The sequence below is a fragment of the Vanacampus margaritifer genome, chromosome 16 (genome assembly GCF_051991255.1).
Source record: "Vanacampus margaritifer isolate UIUO_Vmar chromosome 16, RoL_Vmar_1.0, whole genome shotgun sequence".
NCBI lineage: Eukaryota > Metazoa > Chordata > Actinopteri > Syngnathiformes > Syngnathidae > Vanacampus > Vanacampus margaritifer.
The window spans coordinates 5,372,273-5,390,771 of NC_135447.1; the positions used below are offsets into that span (position 1 = coordinate 5,372,273).

Genomic DNA, 18,499 nt, shown 5'->3' on the forward strand with positions numbered 1-18,499 from the left:
ATGCTGCAGAGTGATGAGTTGCGAAGATTTGATTGGACAAATAGATTGCAACTGGAACGGGGAGGGCTTTGGGTTAATCAGTCAAACATAGTTAAACAATTCTTCGGACATGAAGAGATTAGTCTTGCTTGCCCTGAGCTCATCGGAGACCTTTTCTCTCAAGCGCCGGCTAGGCTTTTAGGGCCAAAGGGCCACAGGCTGTGGCCTGGCCTGCTCCATGGAGAACCACACACACTCGGCCCTCAGCATGCTCCATTGCTTCTGAATGCCCCCCCCCCCCCGACTCTTCTCTCCGCCTTTGTTACCCGGCACAATTGCAGTGATGGATTAGCAAATTAAATGCGGACCTTTCTATTCATGGCCACCCTCTTCGCAAAATCTTCTCCGGATCTATCCCGCACCTATTTATTCTCAGCTCATTAACTGTGTTTATTTTAACGGTACCTTTTTTACTGTCAAAACGATTCCACTGAGCCTCGGCCGTCTTTAAGCCTCTGGGCATCTTTTGTACTCTTGGACTCGGTCTTCCATTTTTTTTTTATGAGTAAGCGTTGATCACACTGATGGATTGTGACCATGACGTGATGATAAGTGACTTCTGTCATTTCTTCCTCCATAACTGTAATGACACGAGGATAATATTAATATGCATCTGCCTTACTCAAGGCCCCTTTCAGCAACCTAAACTGGTCTTGCAGATGTTTTCTTTCTTTGTTAGGAAAGGTGTACTTTCTTGTCAACCGATCTTGCCTAACAAATTGACAGACTTGTAGCCAGTCAAAAATAGAGCAGACCAATGAACAAACTTATATGAAATACAGGCAGAAGCTTGGGCTTGTGGTTTAGCTGCCTCAAAAGTAAAAGTATAAAGAGATTGTGTTACAAACAAACGAGCCCCCTAAGTGATTACAATGCATTTTGCAGTGGCAGCATTTGTATCGAAACTGGAGCAATGATGGCACTTTAAGTTCTTCTTAACTCTTTGACTGCCAAAAACGTTAAATAACGTTTAGTAAAATCCTATGGAGGAGTGCCAAAGACGTTAAAATACGTTTTTTCAAAACAGGTGAAACTAACCATTTTCTATTGTTGATTACTGAAAAACGGAATAAGGTAGAAACAAACTTTTTTTTCTGATGAAAGATGAGAGTCCAATCTTTCATTTGGTAGTATGTGTGTTTCCATAGTCCAAACACATAATTTTCTGTGGACCTTGAAAGATCAGTCAAAAATGCTTAAATCGGCTGGCACCCATGGCATCCCTTTTCTGAAAACGTCTGGCAGTCAAAGAGATCATATAAAGCATGTATTCACTCATTTGACCCTTCTTTGGGAGACAGTCAAGCTAGTGCCACGTAGTTCTCTCTTCCACTTAATGATCTGGTTGACTTCAATGGATGGTGCAAACAACCTTCCAGAGGTGGGCATTCCGTCAATATTGATGGAAGGTCCGTGAATGACGGACGCCTATTTTGTTGACGATTGACGGGAAACTTCGAAAAATTTACAAATTTAGCATGGACGGAAGGTTTTTTTTTTTTTTGTCATCATTAATCCGTCAATAAATTTGGCAATCTGTCAATGACAGACGTCCCATTTTGGTGACGGAGTGATTAATGAGGATTGACGGAACATTGTCGGGTGCCCACCTCGAATGATGGAAACATTAGCGGACGCTCATCATCCCGCGCAATCTAATGTCGGATTGACGGCTCGGCTTGAAATACTGACGGATTGACGATGACGCAATTTGCTTTTTCGTCAATTCGCCCGCGTTTAAATTTTCCATATCTTGCCACAGATTCGTCGGACTGTATCGCAATGGCCTATCGAGTTGTGGGCAGTCAGTGTGTGTGCAGCTGGAACTTTGTGGTGTGTACACAACTCCCACGACCAAACTCAGGTGTGTAACACAAGATGAAAGTTTAGTTCACTTCTGGTGTCAACACACCATGACCGATTGCACACATTGCTGGTGGGCGTGTTGCATGTGAGCTACCATGATTGAAATCTTACTATTGTCTCGAATAGCGGCTACTAAATTGTATGTTTTCTCCATCTAAAAGATTGAGTGCTGTTGGCAGCGGCTGTCAAAGCGGTGGAGACTGCTGTATTTATTGATTTTTTTTTTTTTAACTTTGTGTTCCTCCTTGTGACTGACTCCCAAGTTAGATCATTCAGAAACTCCAAAATTGCATTGCTGATTTGCTGAATCATTTTAAATTTGTGTTTGAATTTTGATCAATCAAATTGCACGTGCTAAATGGATGCTTACACTCTTCTCACATCCTACTAAATAAACGGCGTGGCAGTTTTGCTGTTTTTGCAGACACAATTCTGTGTGTTGCCGATTAGTAGATTAGCTTCCACATGTTTGTGTGATGAGTCAACTTGGGCCCGTTTTTGCATTTGCAAACTTTTACGAAAATCCCAAAATATTTTGGCAACATACAAAAAAAGAAGTCTGGTGACATGACCTGCATTGAGGGGAGTTTGTGATGCACACAAGCAATTTGACAGTACTAGTCAGAGCCGTAGCCGCAAATGTGTTTATGCACATGGTAGTACAAAGTCTGCGATTGGCTGGCAACCAGTTCAGGGTGTACCCTGCCTACTGCCCGAAGCCGGCTGGGATAGGCTGCAGCCCCCTCCCCGGCGACCCTTGTGAGGACAAGCGGTTAAGAAAATGGATGGATGGATTGTACGAAGTTAGACATTCATCTTCCATTTTCAATAAATTCCATGTTCTAAATAGAGAGATGAGATAAGCAACAAGAATAAGTGACTTTCATTTTTTCCCCTGCTCTGGCTTGCCACAGCAAGTCACTTGAATGGTTTGTTTGGTACAGTTTTTATGCTGGATGCAGTTTGATTATTAACTCATTCACTGCCATTGACGGCTATAGACGTCAAAAATTCATTTGAACTATTTCTAGTAGTTTCACATTTTTTCCCACTCTTGTTAACAAGAGTATGAAAACCTATACTTTTTTTTATTGTCGTCACACTCTTGTTAACAAAAGTGGGGGGAAAAAAGTGAAAACTAATAGAAATAGTTCAAATGAATTTTTGACATCAATAGCCGTCAATGGCAGTGAATGAGTTAAAGTAGTTACTGTGTCATGATTTTCCCCAAACAGGCAACTTGCATCCCGCTGATACATAAAAAAAGGTCACTACCATATTTGCATGAGTTTCCTGCCATATTTTCCCAATGAGTTTAAAACATGCTTTTTTGGCTGTTTCCTGCATGCAGTTAGCACAGGCCAATCCTCTCTCACTCTCTCTATCCCCCTCGGTCCCTCCTCCACTCTTGTTTGGAGGGTCGACCACTGTGCTCTGAAGAGACCCCAATTAGCAGGACTAGTGGGCCTCCTGAAGGTCACTCCCAAAAAGCATTGGTGTGAGAACAGAAGGCTTCTGGGAGGGTCAGGAACCGTCCCGAGTAAGATCCCTGAGAGTCTCAGCTGGATTTAGAACACAAGAAGCACTCTTTCTTGATGCAGCAAGTGCTGTTTTTTTTATTTTTATTTTTCCATGTTAAGAAGGCTGACACGTTACAATATCTACAAGGTCCATTTTGTCATTAGCTCCAAAGTCTCCTGCTTTATCAACCCCCGCCTGGTGTCGGCTATCTCAGCCTGATTGATGGTGCTGTCCTTATTGCAAGGAACGGGGGTCGATGGCAGAAATTTGCTGCTGGGTGCATTAATGCTCTGTTCAATGGCATAGACCTTTGAGCATGCCTCATCAGTCTTGAGTCACTGGATGGCCGCTGGAGATCTGTGTGATGCAAGAAAGTGGGAGAGCGAGATATGTAAAGGAGTTTTATTAGCTGAGCTCATTCATATGACTGTATCCCTCTCACAGGGGAAAAGGGTTTTATTAGTTAGGCTTTGTCTATTCTATTCAACCCCCAACAAATAATTAGGTGTACTTTTTCTGTACTAGACCTATTGCATACTTTCAAAAAATTTAACAAAGTTTGATTCACCATCAAACCTTGAATTAAAAAGAAAAAAGCAAAGGCTGTACATTTGACTGGTTTGACATTTCAAAGGCCAAAAAATGGCGCTGTATTCTCACGTTAAGTGATTATTAAAGCAGTGCATGTGAAGGAGTCATTCTGGTGCCATGACAACGCCAGTACACAACTGAGCACTTGTGTGGGCCCACAGTTCAACAGACTGAGGGTCCTTAGAGGACCAGATGTTCCCATGCAGACACAGAGGTGAGATGTTTGCAATGCTTGGCCTGTGTTTGACCGGCTTTCTCATTAGTGGGCTGACCGTTGCCCGATGCCCACAACCACTGTCTGTTGGCGGAAGAACCAAGGGCTGAGAGAGGCACCCGTAAACAAATGGGAGACGGGAGGAGATAACCACAAATGTCCTGTGATACACCACGGGCAGAGGGAACGCGTCTCGCATACAGGCACACAGAAACATTCCATGCATGGAGAAACTGGTTTGGTCTGGCTGCAGGCGAGACTGAATGTCAGAGCTGCCACGGAGGCGGCTGACCTTACCAACCTTATGTAGGCCCAGGAAGGAGGCGGATCAGCCTCTATTGAACACACACACAGAACAGGATTTTGAATCAGCATGGACGGATTTGTGCTTTTAGAACTGCAGTTCCCGGTGTAGCAAAGTTCTCAGTGAAAATCCACCTGACCTGTTAGCTGTTAAAGGGCAACTCAGCTTCATATAGCAAAGAGCCTGAAGCCTTATAAATGTCCCTCTGCCAACGTATTAAAGACCAGAAGTGGTTTTCTGTGTGTTAACTCTTTGACTGCCAAAAACGTTAAATAACGTTTAGTAAAATCCTATGGAGGAGTGCCAAAGACGTTAAAAGACGTTTTTTTTTTTCAAACAGAGGGGAAACTAACCATTTTCTATTGTTGATTACTGAAAAACGGAAGAAGGTAGAAACAAGTCCAATTTTTCATTTGGTAGTATGTGTGTTTCCATAGTCCAAACACATAATTTTCTGTGGACCTTGAAAGATCAGTCAAAATGCTTAAATCGGCTGGCACCCACGGCATCCCTTTTCTGAAAACGCTTGGCAGTCAAAGAGTTAAGAGCCCCTTTTAGGATAATTTGTCTTCCGTGCTTGTCCATTTATACCTCGCAGAGTCGCTACGTAAGATCAGCCCAGCTGTGTTCACAGACAGATCAGGGTTGGGACTTGAGGCTGGGTAGGACATTTTTCCCTGTTAAATAAAGTGAGCGCGTCAATAGGAAAGAACTGGAAATAGAGGTGGTCTATGGAGCATTTGTCTGTGTGGGAGAGAGACTTGCGAGAACAGCTGCTTTTGATACCGTTTTGTTTATGGAGCACTCAAAGCTGAGACATAAGCCGTGGGAACACCTGGATCTAGAGGGGAAACGGTAAAGGAGGCAACGGTGGTGTTAGTTCCGCTTTTTGGATCTGTACCAAGCGAAACACACACACAGTCTCTCTCACTTCTGATGTGTGAGCATCGCCCCCCAAATCCCAATCAACAGCACTTAACAAAGATTTCCTGTTTCTCCCTCTAATCGCAGGCTCAATTTGTCACTGGGGTGTCCAATTTCTCATAAGCGCTTTGACTGAGCAAGGCGAAGCATGTGCGAGGAGGACCGCAAAATGGATGCACCTGCTAACAAATGGAAACCTCTCCATCCTAATTTGGCTTTACTCTGCCACCTGGAAAAAAAAATTCGACAGCTCTTTAGCTGTCAGCACGTTATTTCCCACAAACGGGAGGAAGCTTGTTGGCTCATTGGAACGAACAGGCTGTGAAGTTTGGGCCCACTTTCAGGGTGACACCATTTATTATAGGCGGAACACTTACTACGTTTGTATCGTGTTACTCAAGTTCCGTAAAAACACTTTCCACTGTAGCTGGGACAAAAGTTCCAAAATCATGTCGAATGTCTTCTCAGAAGGGTTAAATCTATTCTACAGAAAGGAGTGGAATCAAGACCCACATTTTCTTCTATTTTCACTTCCTGTAGGTCTAAAGGCCAGATGTCCCAATACTTGTTCATAAAGTATGTTCACGCTATGTATTTTGGCTGTGAATTTGTTTCGATCTTTTCCTTCTGCCTGCATTGCAATTATGCAATCCATAACAGTACATCCACGTTGTAAACAAGTATCCGTCTGAAGTGTCGTGATTATATCGCACAGATTTATATGCACACGGCAGCGTAACATCTGTTTGTCAATGTTGTTCTGAGCATGCCCTTACCAAACACCCCCCCCCCCCCCCAGTCTGGTATCTGACACCATGTGACTCAGCTCATTGTTGTCTGGTCTGACTCTGGTATATGTGATGGAAACTTTGAAGTAGAGATAGTCAGAGCTATTTACTGTGTAAACGGATACATTGGTTAAAATGTCAAAACCGGTAGTATTATAGCTTCCAATTTTAATCATCATCAATGTTGTCTAAAACAGCTCCGTAGCCAACTTTCCTTGTGTGCCGTAGCGTCACAATTCACCGATGTTCAAGACAAATTCCCCCGGAATAACAATAAAGTTGATCCTGATCCTGATTGTTAGTAATAGCGTCAACAGCTAGCAGGATGGAGCGGGTCCTTATTGATATGCTCCCACCGATGCTTAAAGTCATCACGGTGACATATAAATAGATTAGACTGTTGACTTTATGGATGTCTTCCGGTTAGCATGCTAGCAGTTTGTGTTCTCATACATGCGCAGTATTTGTTGCCTTGCTTTTAGATGTCTGATAGGTTTGAATTGCGATAATACCTTTTTGAGCAATGCTTTTCAAGTGTAGTCTATTTGTGTTGTGTTGTAACGTGCTAGATTTTTTTTTTTGAGTTTTTGTATACCTTTTTATTACGGGTTTTCCCAACCTGTGACCAATAACAGACGAGCGCGATATGACGTTCTTCTCTGAAAGTACAATTTTTTTGTACAATCTGTGTGGATTTTTAATTTTATGAACACGAATGTTTTGGTTGAAGCTATTTAGCACAATTCCATGCAAGTATTACACTTTTTTTGTATTCCAAATTTACGTAACCGATCTATAATTTTATGGTCGGGTTAGCGTTAGGGTTTGTTTGTTGTTTCTTTGGCAATATTTGTAATGTTGATAACCATGTTAATTATTGTCACAATAATCTTGACATGAACATTTCATAGCATTTGATCCTTACTGTGATCTGGCTGCGCCACCAAGCAGATTACTGTATAATGACACGTGTCAGATCTGACATCTGCCGGTTACCAGAAGGTGGAAGATTCGCTACAAATCATCTCCCTGCCTTCGTATCATTATTCTGCCACTCTGTCTCCATATTTAGTGGAATTTGGTGAATTAATGTATCACCACTGCTCATTGTTATGTTACAGCAAATGTCTGCTTTTTGGAATAAGCTAACTCATCATTGAGCAACACAAACCCAACAGCCCTGTAGTCCATTTGGCTTCTGTGGTACCGACACGTCAACACTGAACACTTAACAGGCATAAGCATGTGCACGGGTTTTTTGAAGATAACTATTTCGTTGTTTACATACAAACGAGACACCCCCTTTCAGATGTTTGTGCTTTCAGGCTACAAATGGAATGTCTCTCCAGTCAGTCGTAAACTGACCCTCAGTGTGATGTGGCAACTTGGTAACTATTTTTGCACAGCATCATTCCATTTAGTCAATGTTTGATTCCTTCCTATCTTTTTTCTCGGTAGTCACATTTTCTCCTGCTAGAGTGGATTCTGTCATGTCTGAGTCGAGCGACTGTTCGATGAGCTCCCGGCTGCACTTCTGGATGGATTTGCAGACGACTATTCGGCCGGTAGCCCTCACTTTTGGATCCCTACATTTCATCAGGTGCAAACGTGTGTCAAACTCTAGAACCTTGCCCACAATTTGAGTCTGTCCACCTGACCTTGACCGGGCTATGCAAGGCTGAGCACACTTTCTTCACCTTGCGCATTTTTAGAACACTTTAGGAAGTCGAGCGGGGCTTAAGTGGCTACGCGTGCAGCTGGGCCTACGCTGAAGAGAGCCCCTCGACTGGCTATCCTCACGTCGCCGTCGGGGGGGGGGGTCGGTTAATGGTCTGAAAATGGACCTGGCCTTGATAGAAAAGCTGGGCCAAGCCCCTCACTGCCGCACTATCTTCCAATCCTCTCCTTTCGCCACCGCAACTCATCGCTTCCGTTTTGGAGAGTGATCAACGCTGTCCAAATGTTGGCGGTCACTGGATTTGAAAAGACATTTCAGACTCCTCTTCAGAGACTGATAATTAGATGTCTTGAACGCAGCCATCCAAATATGGCATATTCAGCTGCGGAAGACACATTACTTTGCCTCCCCCTTTTTTTTTTGTTGTCAGCTCCTCATCAACTAGTTACTGGCTGAAGCAGTTTCACAGCACAGCTGTTCTGTTACTCGCTCATTGTGGTGGACCGAGTGCCTCAATGTTATTTCACAGCCTCTTAAATTTTACATGCTTGTTTTGAATTGGTTTTCATCTGTTTGCTCTACCCCGTGTCACGGTTATTTACGACTCTTTAGAGTGCCCGTTTCAGGATTAAGAGGGTCTCTTTAAAAGCAAAACCGTAGTCCAGGATGCCTCTCGTCTGAATGTGCTCGAGTCCTCCAAATGTCTCAGTGGTTTTATTTTATTTTTTCACATTCAGAAAACTTGTGACACTGCAGTGGCCTTCTACTAGCACCTATAAATTTTTCTGTTTGCAAAAGCCTGACAAAGGTCATGGTAGTGTTTTCATTTCTTGTTAACATACTCAAGAGCCCTTTCCCCTTTCTTTTGACAGAATGCTTGAGAATTTTAGAGAGGAGGGGAAAAAAAAGCCTCTTCCTCCTGCTCCCTTTCTTTCTGTACTTCCTATTCACACAGCCGGCTGGCAAGAGAAGTACTGTAATTTCTCTCTCTGCCCCTGAGAGAATCAACACACTGTAGTTGCATTGAAGTTCATCTTTTTTTTCTTGGCTCTATTTCAGACCTATAACCTGGGGGTAAACATGCAATTAAAATAACATCATCCTGCTTCCCCTAGCACTCTCCTCTCCTGCAGCAGCACAAGCACTGAACAACATGGTGACTTGGTTCTCCTAATTGCTTTTGCGTTTAATTGGCATAGAAAGCTGCAAATATTGCTCCACTGTTAAGTTCTCCTCGTTTGTTGTTTTTATCTATTTATATAGCTGTATGTCTACTTGGAATGAGCTTCTTTGGCTTTTCATTATTTATAAATGCTGGTGAATTTCATCTGTTTGATTTCCTCTGTAATGAATATCAAAGTTGGTTCCCTAAATGTTTTCCACATCAGCTGCTACTTCTCTTTATCAACTTCTACTTTGTTCTTTATATCGCTAAAATAAAATAAAATATAGGTCAGCTTCCATGGGAACAATTTGACACAACACACGACTTCCCTTGCTCAAGCCCTGCTTTTTTTTTTTGTTTTGTGGCATTATTGAAAATGCAAGCCTCAGTTATTCGCACGTTTGTGTTTTTTGTGTTTGTGTCGCCAGTGGCGACTTGCCGAGTCACAATACTCCGAAAACCCTGTGTCGACGGTCTGCGCGGGGCCGATAGTGGGAGATGTCTGGCTAAACTCCACTGAAGCGATGCCTGCTCTGTTGGCTGGGACGCCGTCCTACACGGATGAAATTCGGTTTCCACACAGGGCAGCAGAGCGAGCTGTGTCCCTGCATCACAAAGGCCACTAAGCCCCCCCCCCACCCCCAGTTTGTCTGGAGGGGATGATGGCTGGAGGCTTCAGACCAGACAGAGCCCCCTGCCTGGTGGTCATAGGGCAATCCAGAAGAAGAAGAAGCCCGCAGCCAAGCCAGTCAAATGCGGTCTACCACCTGCAGAGTGGTGCCAGAGACGGCTCGGTCCCTATCTGGGTCGTCTGGGTCGTAGTATTAGGGACAGCTCTCACTATAACCTGGTAAAGTTCAATAGCACTCTGTGATTTGTTTGTTTACTTATTTGTTTGGTATCTATTTTGATGTCCTGCAATTTGTTTTGGTGCGCTATGAATAGTTAAGTTAAGCAAAGGGTTGCAAGCCTAAAGCATTGCCAGTGAGCTAAAGTACTGGGCGGGCCGAGGCTCAGGAAGTGAGGTATGTAAAAAGCTGACCTACATTTCTCTTAAAAAATAAAAAATAAAAATCGATATCTCTATTTTTTTTTTTTTATTGTACCACCTTCAGTGGTTTGTTTTTTTACTGGTTTTGAACAGCATGGAATTTTGGGGGGAGGCTATCTCATGTTTTTATTTGTTATGGTGGACGCCAGGATAGTATGGCTGTAACGGGCTGTAAACTTACCAAACATATGTAACATTTTTAACATGAACATCATTCAAATCAACTTGCGATTGAGGATTGGTTAAGCTAGGATCCAATCATGAACGTGTTGACATCATCCAAATCATGCGTTTTTATTGATTTAGATGCAAAAATATGTCATGTCTACTGCAATTATCTATGGGTCCGAAGAGGTTAAAACACAAAGACACACACACATATGCAAAACCCCACTTTTTTCCCCCTACCTGCACCCCTCGCGATCAACTTGGGAACGGTCCGTGGTCTACCAGTGGCGCTAACAACATGGTGCACTCCGCCTCCTATTTGTCCCGCAATGAAAAGCGGACATTTGCATACATTTCTCAACTGGCCCACCCCAGCCCTAATAGAGACAGAAAATAACATGGACAAATCAATGGCGAGTAGCAACGTAAGATGGCCGCCACGCATACAAGTAGCTCATGTACGCACAAGATTAGAGCATGCACAGAACATAAACCAAGGTTCCTTTCAAAGGAGGTACCCCGGTCACGTTTATATGACCAAACATTCCGGATGGAAAAGGGGTAACCCAGGGGTCTTATTTATATTGTACATGTTTATGTTGCCTTTCAAAACCCGATGGTTGTATAGTGAATATTCGAGTTTTGCTAGGCACAGAATTCCAATTAACCAATCATTTCTAGCCGCCGCTTATGCAACACGTAAGCGAGACCAAAACGCTTCATGCCCTCCACCGTTGTCCCTTTTCGTTGCTCTGTTGCACTGATAAGATGTCATTGCTATCTTTGTAGCACCAGCTTACCCTTGACAAGCTGCAGTGAAATGAAAGCCATTCCGAGCGCTACCCTGGCAAGCTGATACAGGAAGGGCTCGGTGGAAATGTGACATGGAGTAGATCCACATGTAAATGTCCGAGTTGCTGAGGCAGTGGTGCTGATCCTGACGGCTGGCTTTCCCCCCCCCCTCCCTCCTCACCCAGCGCTGTAAGGCGGCGTGTCAGCTGGGGCATTACCATAGGCTGACCTTTGCCGCCGCCGCTCCCCACTGCAGCGTTTTCTGACATTCAGGGGCGCTGTGGGGGAGACAGGAAGGGGGTGGACTGATGGCCTAGTGGCTGTTTCTCGCCTGTAGTGGGCCGGCGTCTGCGTGTCCTTTTAACAGACTCAGTGCTGCCTTACGCTGGCATTTTATTTCCCGCGGCATCAATCAAAAGCGGCTTGTCACCGTTTTGGGCTTTGGAAGCCCAGGCAAAGGCGGCGCTGTATTTGATACGTGTTTTTCTTCCAACCCGGGCGCTGCTTGTTGTCAGAGAGATTGCTGTTATCTTTATGGGAAATCTTGGCACCCCGATAAATGAGAGCTGGAAATCCTGCCTACTGACATCAAGGCGCTGTGTACCTAAACTCCTTCCAAGGCTGTGTGTGTGGGGTGGGGGTGGGGGGGGGGGAATAACATATCAGACCAATTAAAGTTAATGCAGGGTGACACAGTGAATCGAGAGCAGGGATTGCTGCCATATGGTGGTCCGGGGCTGTAAATCAGAAATCTTTGTGCATGCAGCGTCAAACAAACACATCTATCACTTGACACCCACCAATCTAGCCTCTTTTTTTTTTTTCTCCTTACCAACACTGCCACCGTGTCCCTGCAGCACCCCAAGGTGCAACGCTCTCAGGTATCTGTGTAAAAAGTGGCAGCTTCATTAAGGCTTGTTTTTTTCCCCTCCTCTCGCCAGGAGGATTTAAATGAGCTGTCGTCCTGACCTTTTTGAGCTCCTGCTTTTTAAAGCGAGTTCACTGCCCCCCCCCCCCCCACACCCCAAACCTGCCACCTGCCCTTTCTATCTTTCCACCTCCCTGTCTCACTTTGTCACCCTTTCCTATACTTGTCTCTTTTTCCCTGCAGGAGGGAGAGACACCTTTAAGCCATCACAGGCATGCCAAGGTTGTTTTGTGCGTAATTGCCTCCCTCATAAGACCGTGTTTTGTCTGCACACACTTGCCACACTCGGTTGATGCCATGCAGTAAAAGGAGAGAGGGCACCAACTCTTTAGACTTAATTTGCTCCCTGACTGTTCTTTAGTGCTGATTAAGCAAGCATCTGTGTTGTTTGGAATCCAGCAGTCAGCCAAGTGGAGCATGGCTAACGTTTTCTCCCTCTCTATTACATCAGGGTTATTGCGCAAAGTGGCAGGCATTTATTGGAGCTGTAGCCTCATTTATTCATTTCTTTTCACTCCATCCTGGACCCGGGGCTCCCTTGTCTAATGTCTCCAAAACAAACGCCGACCCGCGGTATTGATAAGAGATGAGCTTGTCAGCATCGGGCGTCTCGAGTGTGTCCCTTTTCAAATGTATGCGACTCATCAATTTGCAATGCGGGTGTTCTCGCGGGAAGGAAGAGGTAAAGTGCAGGTAGACGGGCGGGTCTTACAAGCAGACGGACATGTAGGGCGAGGAAGTAGAGGGACTCCATTAAAGCCTGCTAACCCCTCAGGCTCATTTTACTTCAGAGGTTTGATGTTTAATTCAAGTTGTTAACAGCATCAAATGTCACCTTACGCTGACGCTCCAGGTGCGAATCAGTGTGTAATTCAACAGACTTCCCAAGGTGTCTGCCTGTGGGGATAAGTTCTTTTAATCAGCACTGCTTCGATTGCTAACCAACACCCACTTTTTTCTTTCTTTTTTTTTTTTGCTTCCTTTCCACAGTGTGAGGAGAAGTGCGTGCCCCATGTTGCATTAGCGTCCGTGTGAAATGCTGGCCTGTCTGCCAGGGCCAGGTGACCTCCCCCTCCAGCTTCTCCCCCACACGCAGATGAACACTGGACTTCAGAAATGTAAGTAGTGATGAACGACCAGCAGCATCATCCCACACAGCAGGCCAGTCTGTTCCGAAACGTGCCAGCATACGTAGACCCATGCCAGTAAGCAGCCTGGTTCATGATTCGAACCGTGGAATTTTTTTTTTTTACACAAATAGAGCAAATGTTGAGTGTTGTGAAATGTGTTTCCCAAGTCAGTCAGTCTAGGGTCCGACCGATTAATCGGCCGATTATCAGAAGTTCAGACATCGGCCACAATAAGCAGCCAAATGGCTGATGTTTGCAGATTGTTTTTATTTTTATATTTTATATTATATTATTTTTACTTTCAAAACAAAAGCAATACTTAGGTGGGAAATGAAAGCTGTGCAAGGAATTGACCGTGATGTCACTATCTGACACACCTGTAGTCATGGTTTGTTAAAATAATAATAATAATAATAATAAACATTGTGCATGTTATATCAAACATGAATATGACACACATTCAAATACATTATATATTTTTTTTTTATTGATCGTCTGATTAATCTGTTATCAGTATTCAATATCAGGCTCGAAAAATATTGGTTGGCTCTTATCATTCACGACTATAAAATGAGAAGGAGAACAGTTTGCTACTGTAGTGTAGTTACCAATACAAGCCAAGAATTAGTTACATTACATGCCAAAAAGTAGTTACATTCCCATTATACAGCTAGAGGACAAACCTAATTGATTTGCATTTTGTCAAAATAACACCTGTGTTTTCATGGGCATGGCCTTAGCTTCGTTAATCCCAATCATAAAGAAACTGTAGCTTTTCAAATCACCCACATAAATCAGTCGCTTGTCAGACATGGATTACAGCTCACGCCGTGCTCCATTCAATCCCCAAAAAAATACCTCGCTTCCTTTTTTTCCCCCTTCAGTAAAAACTCAGCGTGACCCATTTATATGGCACTTTTTTGGTCGCAAAAAGCTCCAGCTCATCAGGACTGTAATTTCACAATCCCCGTAATCAGCCAACCCCCTGGGAGATCAGCAAGCACGAGGGAGTCTGCTAAGTGCCAGCGTCTGTTGCCTCACTCAGGCGGGCTTGTGACATGGTGCCGCCACCAGCAGGACTCTTTTCCCCGCTAACCCCTTTTGTGCCGCTCACCAAGATGCATCCAAACTCAGGGGGCGAAAATGAAATTCGCTTTGTTTTTTTTCCGTCCCTTTCGGTGCTGTGCTTCTCACAGTATGTTTTTGGTCTTGGATGTGTAATTCCAAGCCATTTTTTTTATCCCATCATCATATTTCTCATACTGTCTGTCCGGCTTGTGCTTTTAACTAATTCAAACCCAAAAACATATAAATACGTTTTTTAATACTTTGTCCTTGACTCCCAAAAACGTATTTATAGTTTTTTTATTTATTTATGCTAGAGCATACGGAAGCCTTTGATGCAGCTTCTGACATGAAGAAGTCGCTTAAAGCAATGTAGCTATTACAAAAACTGGCCAGCAGGTGGCAACAGAGTATAAGAGATCAGCCAGGGCCATTTTGCAACAAGCTCTTTTTGCCATTGTTTTCAACAGGTATGCGAATAATGATGAAACTTAGCTATATTCTAATGCTAATGGCTGCAAAACGGAAAACGATATAAATATACTTAGAAGAGACTCTAATCATTCTTTTGGCAGTTTCCATGTTTTTATAGCAATAGAACAGAATATTCTGTGGACGTGGCAAAATCTGTCAAAATTCCGTAAAACAGAGCGAAGGGGGTTGCTTCAGTGAAAATGTCCCTGAGTGAATGAGTTAAAAGTATCATTAGTAGTCATGCTTCAAAAAATGCGGGAATCATTTAGACTTCAATCATTTTGCGACAGGGCTTTGACATTCCTGGCCTGGAACATCTGCTTAACCACACCGAGTTAGCCGTCACTTGAAATTAACTTAATGAGCTCCTATTTTTGTTGCCATTTGAGCACTATCCTTCCGCTATAATCCCGCAGAGGCCTGGATTTTGTCTTTCACACTTTCCCCTTCCCTCTATTTTTTGCCAATATCTCCAGACCACCGAGCTCGCTGCGCTTTGCCGTCTGTGCATAAGAGAAGTCGTTTTAAAAGTTACGAGCTAGCAGGTTGCTGTCAGAGGCAAGGCTCCGGAGCAGCTGCTCTATTTATCATCGGGGAGTGCCTGTTTCGCAGATGATGGCTGTGAAAAGCAAAGGGAGTCCGAGGAGTATATCAGGTGCACAAAGATACAACGGGGGTCTCTACGAGGGCTCATCCTGCCGGCAGGATGTCTCAAATACCAGGAAATGGCCCCTGGTCCTCCATTCTTCCAAGCAGAACAAACACGGAGCCTGGCGAGGCCACTGGGCAGATTTTTATTGTTTTTTTTTTTTGCATCTCACAGAGATCAAAAGCAGCCATCTTTCTCCTGCTCCTTATGTTATTTTCCTCTCTGAATGTCTTCCGGCTCTGGCCTCGTCAGCATGACATGCTGCGTTCAGCTGCTTTTGAAGGAGGCGGGGCCACATGCGTCTAACCGAATTCAACAGTCTTAATTCGACGCTGAAGCTTCAGACTCAATTTCCTGAGTGGAAATTTGCAATTTACAGCAGCGGGAGCGCCCCGGCCCCCCGCCGCTTAAACCATGTTCAATAAAAACAGTAGTTTGAATAAAAGAAGCCCTAATTAGAGCCTGCTGACTGTGCACTTGTGTGCCAACAGCGGCGTAATTAACACATGGCCAAACGGGCCCCTTTCCCCTGCTCTCTGTTGGAGAAGGTGCTTAGTTGGAGATCTTAGATGATGCGCCCGTCGCCACCAGCAAACTTCACTCATATCCTCATTAACCCTCCCTTGATACTTTAAGCCTTTCAATTAATCCAGGTTTGAGGTCAAGGTTAAAATGCTAATAAGCAACATTAAGCGTCAACATTTTGGCCTTTTTTCTTTTCATTGTTTAAAATGTTTGGCCAAAGAAGTCAACCCATAAATTTTCTTTACAATAGTACGTTGTATGCGCCCCCATTAATCTAAACACGGCCTTCTGATTAATATTGCGTTTCTGGAATATGAATTAAGCAGCAAAATCCACTTGTTTTTATCTATCTCAGAGGGGGGCGGCCATTTTGCTCCTTGCTGTCGACTGAAAATGACATCACAGCGGCTCAGGGCTCCGATAACAACCAATCATTGCTCACCGAGTTTGGTCATGTGACATTCGCAAGATGAGTCATTCGACAACAAATGGCAAAATGGCCGCCCCCTGAAATGGATAAAAATGGGTGCATTTTGCTGCTTATAAAAGGGATACTTGACTCATTCAGCCATTTTCAGCAGTAAGTTAATATTTTATCCAGAATTAATTTGATGACTTCATTATTTTTCATGTACAATTAATACCTTTAAAAACACATTTTTCCACTTCCTGTAGACTGAAGATGACATCACCTGTGCTCCGGAAACAGGTAACGACCAATCATGGCTCACCTTGTTTTCTGGCTTTGGCCATGATTGGTCGTTACCTGTTTCCTAAGCACAGGTGATGTCATCTTCAGCACTTGGCAAAATGTATTTTTAAAGTTATTAATTGTTCATTAAAAATAAGGAATTCATCACATTAATTATAGACAAAATATGATCTCCTTATGGTTGAAAATGGCTCAATGAGTCGCATATCTCTTTAATTCATATTCCAGATTCTCGTGAGAAATCTTGTGAGACCAGTCCAGTCCAGTCCAGTCTAGTCCAGTCCAGACATCTTGTATGTCTGATACAAAAAGGAATACAAACCAAAAAAAAAAAAAAACATCCTTTTTTTTGTAAGCAATAAAAAGATGGTAACTACAGTGGCAGCATTGAGTTTGCTTTTTCACGTCTAATTTGGGTTTTATTGCCAAGTCCGGTATGTTCTGTATGTTGACACTGTGAATAATGTGAATACCATTTAGTCTTTCTGCAGTCAGCTTTGATGTCACAAAGGTCATTTATCATTAGCAGTGGTTGACAGGTGAAGTCCATCCTCGCCTTGTGTGTGCGCGTCTGTCCGCGTTTGCTTACGCTGGCGTTTATTCAGTGACACGTCTCAGGCCTACGTGATGGCGGGTGTCGGCTCTAGCGCCTTGGCCCGGACCCCGGCATTAATGAGGCTGCCATCAGCGGGCTGGACATTTAAGTCACAGCAGCAGCCCCCCCCCCCCAGCCCGTGTGCCGCCCTATGCAGGCCCTGCACATTGCTGCCCATTGTTTCCCATTCCCAAATAAAAGGGGAATTAATTAGCCAGTTGGCACAGTTGGCCGGTGCAGACGGTTCCGAGCTCCCGTGCCTCATCCCTCAAGCCTCGTCAGCTCACTGTGAGAGTGGAACAGCCAAGAGTTGCTGCCAGCAACTGAGACCTTTCACATTGCTGCTCCATCAACTCGCTGTAAACTGCTTTCGCTATCTACGTTCCATTAACCGAAAAGGCCAGTCTAATAGTAATAAATGTAAAGTCGCTTCACTTCAATTTGCCTTGCTACAGTTTAGAATGGTTAACTGCTGATCTAATGACTTCATTTTCCACTGCGGCGCCTGCCAGGGTGATGCTGGCATCATTCCAGCATGAAGCACAAGCCGGGTTTACATGGAGACTTATGTCGTACCAATTGAAATCGTTCCATATCCAATACCATTTAATCAAGTCGCACGCTGTCCGTAATGTGACAATGTGTTGTTTTGTTTCCTCAACTTTGACATTAAGAATGTAAACAGGGGCATCCAGACAGAAAACACAACACATTAGCAAACATCTTACATGATCTTTTTCTTTAAAAAAAAAAAAAAAAAAATCAATTTAAAATGCGTTCATAAATGAACCGCCTTCACACTCAGTCAGGTACAAACACCGTCATGTTCACACTGTCACTTTGGGAGGTTAAATTTAGCCCGGATGCTTAGCAGGTGTAACAAATGTCTGCGAACAGGAGCCGGCAAAGTCTCCCCGCAGATCAGAGCCTGTCTGATTACTCGTCTGCTGTCATGTCGCGCTCGCCGCGTTGTTTTCCTTCTCCCCGACGCAGCCACGGGGGAGCGTCATTGCCACGTAGCCACTTTTTACCTCAGCCCGGGTAAATGCGACACAAAAAGCTACCAGGATGGTTCCCCTAAAAAAAAAAGCGGCAGGGTATCCTTAACTCTTTGACTGCCAGACGTTTTCAGAAACGGGATGTCGCCAGTGCCAGCCGATTTAAGCATTTTGACTGATCTTTCAAGGTCCATAGAAAATTATGTGTTTGGACTATGGAAACACACATACTACCAAATGAAAGATTGGACTCTCATCTTTCATCAGAAAAAAAAGTTTGTTTCTACCTTATTCCGTTTTTTAGTAATCAACAATAGAAACT

General features: G+C 43.9%; 1 protein-coding gene across 2 annotated transcripts in view; it reads left to right on the forward strand.

Annotated features, from left to right (window-relative positions):
- fam222ba (family with sequence similarity 222 member Ba) overlaps positions 1-18,499 on the forward strand; it is a 33,564-nt gene that overhangs the window by 10,159 nt on the left and 4,906 nt on the right. For both annotated transcript variants that reach the window (XM_077546868.1, XM_077546869.1), the window contains one exon: positions 13,020-13,147. In XM_077546868.1, coding sequence (XP_077402994.1) covers positions 13,066-13,147 — 82 coding nt within the window. In that variant the 5' untranslated portion in view covers positions 13,020-13,065. The remainder of the gene's footprint in view (positions 1-13,019; positions 13,148-18,499) is intronic.